The following is an 11,484-nucleotide window of genomic DNA, read 5'->3' as shown; positions in this document are numbered from 1 at the left end:
GAGTGGAAATTTGTCTGTTTTCACCGGTTCTGCTCGTGTGTCCTTGTCATCAAATCAAAGGTGTTGCATAATTGAAATTAATCTATCTCGGGGCATTGTCTCTTTGATTACTGGCACCAGAAAGCTTTCTGACCAGCAATGGCACCAACGGGAAACATGATTGCTCTTACAAACAGAATTGAAATGAATGCCATCAGTTCATGAATTGCCAAATTCCAGTCCGGCTCTGTTCTGCGTGCTTGATGGACCGTGCACTCCCTTATGGTCTGCAGCATTCCCACATCTAATAGGCAAAGGAAGCTTTGGAGCACGCTTGTAATTTTACTCTTTCGGAAGATAAACAAATAGAGAATGGTAAATTTACATGAACCTCACTCTATATGGGTTTATATAAATATCAAATGTACTATGGTAATGACAAACCTTAGCAGACTCTGTGGGTCCAGCTTGCGCAGTGAAGCACGAGTGATTTGCTACTGCACTGGCCATTCCATTGTCCTCCTCTACCCACACAGTGCCGTCTTTTGCCGTCTGGCTCAGACAGGGCTTCCCAGTACCGCGGTGCATCTTACGTGGAGGCATGTTGGGTTCTTGTTTCGTCTCCTTTTAGGATTCTTCTGAGGAGGTATCAGTGGCCTGCTTAACAAATGAAATCTCTCCTCTATCAGAGTCTGCTTCGTCCATTTCCTGAAGCCAGGCCAAAGCCTGTTGCGCCGGAGAGGTTCTTCCTGCGTGGCAGTGATACGAAGGCCATTCTGATGTGCGTTCTCAAAAATGCGAAGAAGAAATGATTCTCCCGCCTGGGTCGGTATGCTTTTATGCACAGCACTGTGCTGTAGTCATGCAGTCACAATGGACAGAATCATGACCAATTGTTAGGAAGGTTTCCTATCCAGCTCGAAGGACAAAATGTTAGGATTTTCACTATTTGGTGTGCGCTGATCAGGGGATTGTACTCGCCCCAGCGTGTCAGTCAAAACACTGTACAGGATTCAGAACACTCAACTTTACTGGGTATAGAACTGATCGCATATGAGGTGATTCTTGCTATCTTAGCTGCTGTTCAGTAGGTTGCGTGATGCAGAATGCATGCTGAAAGGCCACTGCTGAGTGACCACTGCTAAAAGGCCACTGCTGAGTGACTCTGCTGAATGGTCAGTGCTGAGTGACAGGTTGCACGATGTCGAATGGCCACTGGTAGTTCACACTGTAGTTCACCATCTCCCTCAGAGTCTAATGAGTTCAGGAGACCCACGAGAGCTTGAATTTCGAGGGAGAACAGATCAAAACTGTCTGTATCTCCAGGCTACACTAGAGGCAGACACACAGTTTACCAAGCAATGACAAGCTGCCTATGACATTACAAGAGATTTGGCAACTCCGTGAAGGTAAGGCGGCCATTCTGGAGGAACTCCGACAACTTAGGGTCCTTTACAAGGATATGCAGAATTTAACAGTAAAGCTGAAGACAACTCTGCTAGTTCAAGCTTTAAATTCAAGCTCTCGTGGGTCTCCTGAACTCACTAGGCTCTCTCAGTCTCAGTAAACAAATGCAAATGTGCCAGGCCTCACAGGTGTTGGGTGGTTTGCACAACAAAAGCAGGAGGAGAATCGAGCTGAAAAACTGTGAAAATCTCCGCAGGGGTGAATAACACCTCAGGACGTGCACCAGAAAATAAAAAGTCAGTAATTCTAGTGTTCAAGAACTCGAGCAGCGTAAACAATGCTTTGGGAGCGAGAGTCTAATAACTCCAGGCTGACCAATCCCTGCCTAGTGTGGGTGTGCACAGCTAGGTCAAGAAACAGAGGGGCCAGGAGTGGCACTAATGTCAAGGCTATAAAAAATGACAACGGTCAGTGGGGTGGACCAGCTCGCAGCGTTGCATATATCTTGGAGGAAAACTCCAGAGGACAAAGCTTTAGAGGCTGCCACACTCTGAGTTGAGTGAGCTCTGACCCCGAAAGGAGCGGGTAGACTAGAGAACTCGTTGGAGTATGAAATAGCATCCACAATTCATCTTCTGAGCATTGGCTTGTTCACAGGGAGACCTCTCTTAGGAGAGCCATAGCAAACAAACAGCTGCTCCAACTTTCTCCACAGTGCCGTTCTGTGCCCGGTTTTCAAGAAGGGCTACCAGGTCCACAAACCTGGTCTCCATGGTCTTCCTGGCCACCATGGGGTCACCAGGAGGAGACAGACTCCGTCCCAGCAAACTCTCTCCAGAACTCCTGGGAGCAGCACGACAGGAGGAAAGGCATATAGACTAATCCCTGCCTAGTGTGTCTAGTGTGCCTAGAAGCTAGCTATACCATGGCATCCAGCCCTAGAGAGGGCTGGGGGTCTAAGGAAGAACCAGAGGGAACAGTGCGATGTGTATTGAGTCATAAACAGGTCCACCTGACCTGTTTATGTAATATCTTTCCCAGATTTGCTCCACCACATCCAGGTGGAGAGCAGCTTCCCTTGGGCCCACAAGAGGATGTCCCAGGGAGGAACTCCCAGCAAAGGGCCCTGAGACAGGACCCGGGATCTCTCTATACATTTAAGGCACATAAGGCCAGCTCCTTCATATGGGCATCTTGAACTTGAGTCTCAAATATAAACAGTTCAGCTGACGTAGATCCTGTATAGGACGCAACTCTCCATCCTTTTTGGGAATGATGAAGTACCAGCTGTAGGACCCTGACTCTCTGTCTGATGGAGGAACCACCTCAATGTCCTCCACACACAGAGCACTCCCTGAACAAACAGAAGCTAGCACCACTTTCACTTCATGTGCTTTTATAGCTGCCTGGTCGTGACGTCACCCCCTGGTGACACCGTGCTTTCCATTGGACTGATTACACATGTGATTTAGAGCGTGGACAGCCCGGAAGCGTTCCCAAAGGGTTGTTGGCACAGCTCGAGTTCCTGAAGGGGAACAAAAACGTGCTTCCAATGACAGCTGTGCAATATTCTCAGAGATAGTGATGAGAGAGGCAAAGAATACTCCAATTATCACTGTATTGACTAATTTATGGATTCCCAGTGGTCACATACGATTTCAAAAAGCTGTTTGAAGAGCTAAAAGTCATTTTTGTGTATATTCTGATGCCCCTAAATTTTTGCTCTAAGTATTGTTAGAATACAAAACAAAATTATTCGGATTGTATAAAAATATTTAGAAATACATATCAGACATTAGATTAAACAATAAATCACTATTTATACTTAAAGGACAAAATAGATTATAATGTTGTAAGCATTTTGAGGTAGCTTTACAACCCAGAACTTTTAGTGTATCACAAATTCAGTATAAATTATAGTTTTGCCTAAACTCCATATGTGGATCTTTAATCAGGATTAGTTAATGGTACCATGTCACAGAGAACTTTGCCACCAAAAATTTTACTATTTGACCAAAAGTATATGGACAACTTACCAATCATACCCATATGTCAGACCCTGATGTTGTATGAGTAATGCTGGAACATAGACCAGTTTTAACACATCCAAAATTGTAGAGTGAAATTAAGGTCATCCTGTGCAAGCACTAAATGTCTTTCTAAGGAACCCTGGCGCCTCAGGATTTCATGAACCTGTTTGTGCACAGAGACATTGTCATGATTTAACAGGTTTGAACCCAGTAGTTATTCTGAAACTTTTTTAATGCTACGTCAATGCAAAGACATTTTAGAAAATTGTGTTACAAATTCGGTGAGAACAGATCAGGGAAGACCCACACGTGGGTGTGATGGTAAGATGTCTATATCATTTTGGCCATATAATGTGGTTCTGTTATAGTGATATAATGATTAGAATATAGTGAAGTGTTAATTAAATGAAAAAAATTTAATAATAGTACATACAATAATACATATAATAATGATACTGTGTTTAATACTAATGGTTATTGTACATAGAAATACAAAAACAATATTCCTAGATAGACAGTTGTTTGAAGCTGTTTAAAAACAAATAATTATATATATATATATATATATATATATATATATATATATATATATATATATATATATATATATATATATATATATATATATATAATAAGATTTTAAGTTTAATGAAATCAATGTTGTCTTTTAATGTGTGAGGATGATATTGGGATTGGGGTGTTCCCTAAAAATATTATGGACCTCTGGTACAACCTAGGTCTGATTCAACCCAAGAAAATATAAAGAAAATTACAGCCTTGCTCATAATCTCTATTTTTTCATGATCATTGCATACAAGGAAAATATCTGCTCTTTATCTAACAAATAATTCTAAAAATAAACAAATAATAATCACTTAAATTATTCTCAGTTTCTAAAAAGATTGCTGAATTAACATTCATTATGACTTTGTAATTAGGTTCTCTGTATTCAAATCATTACACAGGTTTTTCCCCAATTTAGGCGGGACCTGGGCAGTTCCTTTACTTTGTATCAGTGCAGCCCTGGAGTTTGTTCCTGTTGGAGTACTGCAGGTTTTAGGTTTGGGTATTCTAGTTGGACCAGACTGCTGGAATGCTTCAGCAGGTACCTGTAGGGAAAAATATTATTTAATGAAATGGACATATACAAGAAATAATTTTTTTTATGTACTGCATATATTTATTTTTCCTATTTTTAAAAGCTGTAGACATCTTATTACTATTTTTTTAATTATTTCACTTGGTAGTATCTATGAACAAACATTTGTCTTGTCTCATTTATCAATCTACAAGAAAGTAATTTTTATAATACAGCAAAATGAAGCAGTGGATATAGTGAAGTGTAAAAGAAAAAACATGTTTGATATACAGCAGGCAAAATAAGTATTGACTGCGTTTTTTTTCTCAGTAAATCTATTTCTAAAGGTGCATACAAAGAAATCAATTCATATATGTGCATAAATTAAGTTATGTAATAATGTGAAATGACACAGGGAAAAAGTATTGAACACATGATGAAAGGGAGGTGCAAAAAGGCATGGAAAGCCAAGACACCAGCTGAAATCAATCAGTAATTAGAAACTAGAACTAGTAAACCACAGTCCGTGTGAAGAGTCCTTGGGAGGAAGCGCGTCGCAGAGGTGGCAAAGGAAAAAGTAGCAGCCAAACGAGAGGGCAGAGAAAACAATAACCGAAGGATCGAGGTAACCCGGGTGCACTTTGGAAGGAAAGCGCAGCCGTGGAGAGAGTGCGGAGTCCGAGAGGAAAGGTACGCATCGGGATACGCATACGCATTACCACATACCACCATGAACCTACAATAATGGACCAGGAGTGTGGCTGAATGTGGGGTTCATATAGGAGCTGGGAATGAGTGAGAAACAAGCCCCAGGTGTGTGCAATTAAAGCCGGGAGCTTAGGCGCACGTGGAGGCAATGACAGCCGCCAAAGGGGGCATGGCAGGTGGATTCCTGACACCACCCCCCCAAAGGGGCGGCACCGGACGCCCCAACCCACAGAATGCCCAGTGGGCCAGGGCATTTGGAGGAGGACCCCGCCTGTCGTCCAGGATCGAAGGGGACCTGCCAACAACGCAGCGGAACCAGGAGACGCAGAGAAGGCCCTGGGGCAGAGCAATAGCCCCCGCAGAGAGCCAGCCCTTGGCGAAGACCGGAGGTAGCGTGACGCCCTCAGCGGAGACCAGAGGTGGAGAGACATCCCTTACGGAGACCTGCAGCGGAGCAACGCCCATGGCTGAGACCGGAGCCCGAGAGGCCTCTACCACGGCGACTAGGAGCAGAGCAACGCCCCCTGGAGGAGATTGGAGGCCGAGCAATGTTTTTAGCAGAGACCAGAGGCGGAGAGACGTCCACCACAGAGACCTGGGGCGGAGCGACACCCTCAGCAGAGACTGGAGGCGGCGATACTTGGGAGGAGCTTTCTGGGAGGTCCTGGAGCAGAGAGAAGCTCATGGGGACTCTCTGGAGCGGAGAGTAGCTCTCTGGGACTCTCTGGAGCGGAGAAGCGCTCTCGGGAAAGCTATGGAACAGAGAGGAGCTCTTGGGGATGCTCTGGAACAGAGAGGAGCTCTTGGGGACACTCTGAAAGAGAGAGGAGCCGTCCTGGCAGTCCTGGAGCAGGGTGGAGCCTACCTGGAGGTCCTGGGGCGGAGCGGAGCTCTCCTGGACGTCCTAGGGCGGAGCGGAGCTCTCCTCTAGGTCCTGGGGCGGAGCGGAGCTCTCCTGGGGGTTCTGGAGCGGAGAGGAGCTCTCAGGGACACACTGGAGTGGGACGAAGCTCTCTGGGAAACTCTGGAGCGGAACGGAGCTCTATCGGGATACGCATATGCATTATCACATACCACCATGAACCTACAATAACGGACCAGGAGTGTGGGTGAATGTGGGGTTTATATAGGAGCTAGGGATGAGTGAGAAACGAGCCCCAGGTGTGTGCAATTAAAGCCGGAGCTTAGGCGCACGTGGAGGCAATGACAGCCACCGAAGGGGGCGTGGCAGGTGGATTCCTGAAATTCACATTATATTTTATAACAAAAGATCAAAACATGCAGTCATTCTGGATTTATAGGACAACTGGCCTATGTGCAATTGTTGTTAAATGTGGAATGGGTAATATAAATAATATACTATACATTGTATATAATAATATAATAGTTATTTACTATTACATCAATATCATTGTAATTATACTATTAGCACCAACCCAGTAGGTGAATACACATTTTGTAACCAGTGCTGCCTAGGGAAATGTGTTTCTTTAGAAAATCTGAGTCAAGGTATTATCCAGAAATGCATACAAGATTGTGCTAATCTACCTTCAAATTAAAGTACATTCAACACTGGAATCTGACTGTGAAACAGAAATGTACTCTGGACAAGGGTTTTATTCAAGAAGCTTGTTAAGTCCCAACACTGATGTAACTAATAAAATATTCTAAAGCAAAATGAATTTAAATTTATAAAGATTTAAATTGTGAGATCACCCTGCCGGTCCTCCTTTCTGCAAAGATATATCTGTTATATCTGCTCCACACAGATCTTCTCTAGATCAGTCAGGTTTCTGGCCTGTTGCTGAGAAACACAGAGTTTGAGCTCCCTCCAAAGATTCTCTTTTGGGTTTAGGTCTGGAGACTGGCTAGGCCACGCCAGAACCTTGATATGCTTCCTACAGAGCCACTCCTTGGTTATCCTGGCTGTGTGCTTCGGGTCATTGTCATGTTGGAAGACCCAGCCTTGACCCATCTTCAATGCTCTAACTGAGGGAAGGAGGTTGTTCCCCAAAATCTCTCCTCTCCTTAATACAGTGCAGTCGCTCTGTCCTATGTGCAGAAAAACACCCCCAAAGCATGATGCTACCACCCCCATGCTTCACAGTAGGGATGGTGTTCTTGGGATAGTACTCATCATTCTTCTTCCTCCAAACACGTTTAGTGGAATTATGACCCAAAAGTTCTATTTTGGTATCATCTGACCACATGACTTTCTCCCATGACTCCTCTGGATCATCCAAATGGTCATTGGCAAACTTAAGACGTGCCTGGACATGTGCTGGTTTAAGCAGGGGAACCTTCCGAGGTGAGATCTTGCATGGAGCCCCAGTCCAAGGGAGATTGACAGTCATGTTTAGCTTTTTCCATTTTCTAATGATTGCTCCAACAGTGGACCTTTTTTCACCAAGCGGCTTGGCAATTTCCCCGTAGCCCTTTCCAGCCTTGTGGAGGTGTACAATTTTGTCTCTAGTGTCTTTGGCAGACTAACAGGTCTTTGAGGGTCAGAATTCTAGCTGATAGACAGGTGTTCAAATACTTATTTGCAGCTGTATCATACAAATAAATAGTTTAAAAATCATATATTTTGATTTCTGGATTTTTTTTTTTTAGATTATGTCTCTCACAGTGGACATGCACCTACAATGACAATTTCAGACCCCTCCATGATTTCTAAGTGGGAGAACTTGCGAAATAGCAGGGTGTTCAAATACTTATTTTCCTCACTGTAGCTGCTGTGATTATATTTATGATGAGAGTAATGTTGCGATTTGAAATCCTGGCTTTTATAAAAGAAAATAAAGCTCAACTAGAAGGAGGGATGCATGAAAGTATGCATCCTTTATAGCTATCGTAATAAACCTATTCTCAGGCCTGATTTGGGATACAACCTTATTCAGGGTCAGCATCTTGAACTTGAGACTCAAAGGTGAGCAGTTCAGTTGATGAAGATCAGTATAGGACACAACCCTTCATCGTTTTGGGAACTGTGAAGTACTGGCTGTAGATCCTGGGCTCTACATGGGACCACCTAAATGGTCTCCTTCCTCAGGAGATTATCTACTTCTTGTTCCATGACTAGAGTCTGCCTGATCAAACAGGATTTTTACTTATAAATGACTGAGTCATAGCGCTTAATTACAGCACAGTTAATATACAAAGTGTATAAAAGGTGAAAATGTTTACTGTTGTTTAAGTATATTACTGAAAATAAAAAAACTGATACACGTTTTAACAAGCTCTGGTTTTAGTTCATATTTTAATGGTTGAGAATATGGAATTATTCCAATGAATGTACTGTACTTCTGTTTTTGTGGCATCACGTTAATTTATAATTTTTTTTAATTGCACTTTGTTGTTGTTCGTACTGCAAAGTTGGCAAACACACACCTCAAACCCAGAAGTGCGTGCTGCACGAGCTGCCACTGCAGTATGTGTGAACTTAAGGGCTGCATTAGAATCCTCTGCAAAGTGGGTGGTTAAACAAACATAGCACGAGTCCCATTAGTCCCATTCCACAGATCCTGCTAGTTATGTTTTGTTTGAAAGTTGTTCAAAAGTCTTTATATAAGTTTTTTAGGGATGTTCCAAGGTGTGTGGAGCTTTACTTTAGCATTGCTTTATTTCCAGTTTAATTGTTTATGTCGGTTATTATTATTTTTTAAGTTAATCATAGCACTTAGGTTTATGTGCAATCTTTATAAGCTGTGACAGAATGTTTACGAGAGTGGTGGGAATGGCGTGGGAACTGTTGTAGTAGACAAATGCTATAAAAAGAGAATGAAATGGAGAATCGCAGCAGGCTAACAGGCTTGATTAAAAAAGGGGAAAAAAAGAATTGGAGTATCAAAACAAAAGGAAAAACCACAATGTGGCTGAAATGTAATCGTTTACTGCAGCTGTTGCTGCTTTTAGATTTAGTATTTGTTTGAACCGTTTTAATTGAATGCTCGCAAATCTCGACAGAACAGATCCAGTGCGACCTTCCCGAAGTTAGCAAACAAACAGTTTACAAAATAGGATTATACAGTTTTTGCGTACCGTACTAATGTTTCGCTCTCATCTGTAACACCACTGTTTTCTTTTCGGGTGCTCATGCATCACTGTGGTACTTCCATGCCACACAAGCCCAGCTCTGCATAACTGGTAGGTTAGTCTTCTTTGTTGAACCTGCTGCCGGTTGACCTGTACTCTCCGCCATTTCTCATGCGGCTGTGTTATCTTGCTATCACGCTATACCCAACTATTCAATACCGGAATTTATTGACAGCAAATTCTAATATTGATTTTATTGATTAGTTGTTGCAGCCCTAGTTATATACATCATCTGCCTAAGCATTCTATACTTGTTTTTAAAAGCTGTAGCTGTGCAAATGCTGTTAGCAGGGCAAACAACAATAGAAGACCTCATTGTGCTAGCATAGCAGGAAGTGCTTTTATCATCATGGAGCATGACATAAGAAAGGCAGTGGATCAGCCAGCATCACAGCTTGGAGTGTTAGAGCTTGTGCTGACAAGCTAGTACCAGTGTTCAAAATGATATTCACCTGCTTCCTGAAATAGTCAGTAATCCCCAAATGCTTTAAACAATCCATTACTTTTCATTCCAAACAAAATCCAAGCCAGGTAATGACTATAGATCTCAGTTGTGATGAAGTGCTTTGAAGGAATTGTCAGAAACACCCCTTTGTTACTTTTCACCTGGACTCATTGCAGTTAAACCAGAATTATGGGTGCTATACCTCATCCTCAGCACTGAAGTCCCCTAGGGTTGTTTCCTGTGCTGCCTGCTATACTGTATACAGTTTGGCCACTTCATTTGCTGATGACATGATCTTTGCCAAAAAGGCCTCCCTGGAGGAATTTCAAGCCTAAAGATCTGGTGGCATGACAACAACCTCCTTCAACTTCCTGCACACATTATTTACATCTCCATATACCTACACTTTATTAATTGAACATTTTTAAAATACATCATACTGTTGTTTTTTTTTTTTTTAGATTGGCCAGTTCGATCAGCAGAAGCTTGCCCGTCCAGTAAGCTTGACCTGCACTTTCTGCAACCTACGTCACTGCCTTTACGCTGGACTCTGCCCATTTTCAAAGTGTCCAGGTCTTGGCCAAAGCCTTATTTGGCTCGCCCCTTCAGACCTAAGGTGTCGGCTAATATAGTTGGACTGAAAAAGGTGTGGTTATGGGATGCCCGGGGTTGAAGAGATGCTGGCTAGCCATCTCTCCCCTGGTGTTGCCTCATCATTAAAAAGCCCCGGCGCTGCCCACCAAGCCCATTCAAACTACCTTGTCACTGGTGGGCAAGGCTTATGCCTTAGCAGGTCAAGCTGCAGGCTGTCTGCACATCATGCTGTGCTGCAGGCCTATTAGGCTGACCTGTTACAGGATCTAGGTGTGGGAGACGCGTCAGAAGAGGGCTCCTGGTATCTCTCGTGGGGCTGCTAGGCAGGCGCAGCCCCAACAACAACCCTGCAAAAGCATAGCATTGTAACTCCCCATGATAGGGATCCTGTGCGATCCACAAGGGCAAAGCCCCCTGAGCTCATGGGTCTGAGGACCGTCACCTTGAATAAAGGAGTTGGGCCAAAAAGTCCTGATACAGGACCATCTTGGGACTCCCCCAGGAAGGGGCGCAGTGCACCTCAATATACAGTGCCTGCCCCGCCAACCTCAGGGAGCTGGTTTGTTAACCCTCCCACTTTCAGAGCTTCAGGGCACTGCAGCTCCAGCGAACGCCCTCCTTGGTTCCACCCGGTACCGGACTTCACAGGAGGCCCCTAGAGCTGCACCAGGGCGTATGCCTCTAGGCATACCAGAGGTCAGTCTCGAGATTCCCTTAAGAGATGATCTAGCAGCCTGGAGGTTCTGCCAGACATGTCTCAGTGGGTCCTGCACACTCTAGACAAAGGCTAGTCAATTCCGTTCGGGTCTCGTCCACCCTGACTCACGGGGTGTGCCCCACCCTGGTGGGGCCCAGGCAGGCTCTAGTCATGGAACAAGAAGTAGATAATCTCTTGAGGAAGGAGACCATTTAGGTGGTCCCATGTAGAGGCCAGGATCTACAGCCAGTACTTCACAGTTCCCAAAAGGATGAAGGGTTGTGTTCTATACTGATCTTCATCAACTGAACTGCTCACCTTTGAGTCTCAGGTTCAAGATGCTGACCCTGAATTAGGTTGTATCCCAAATCAGGCCTGAGAATAGGTTTATTACGATAGCTATAAAGGATGCATACTTTCATGCATCCCTCCTTCTAGTAAGCTGGTCTGT

The 11,484-nt window shown here is 43.9% G+C and overlaps 1 protein-coding gene across 5 annotated transcripts in view; it reads right to left on the bottom strand.

Moving 5' to 3' along the window:
* Window positions 1-4,069: 4,069 nt before the first annotated feature.
* Window positions 4,070-11,484, bottom strand: part of filip1l (filamin A interacting protein 1-like) — a 52,842-nt gene continuing 45,427 nt past the window's right edge. For all 5 annotated transcript variants that reach the window (XM_046840159.1, XM_046840157.1, XM_046840158.1 and 2 more), the window contains one exon: window positions 4,070-4,525. In XM_046840159.1, coding sequence (XP_046696115.1) covers window positions 4,337-4,525 — 189 coding nt within the window. In that variant the 3' untranslated portion in view covers window positions 4,070-4,336. The remainder of the gene's footprint in view (window positions 4,526-11,484) is intronic.

The sequence above is a fragment of the Silurus meridionalis genome, chromosome 26 (assembly GCF_014805685.1).
Source record: "Silurus meridionalis isolate SWU-2019-XX chromosome 26, ASM1480568v1, whole genome shotgun sequence".
NCBI lineage: Eukaryota > Metazoa > Chordata > Actinopteri > Siluriformes > Siluridae > Silurus > Silurus meridionalis.
Note: the sequence above shows the minus strand (reverse complement) of the source record. Positions and strands in the feature narration are given on the sequence as shown.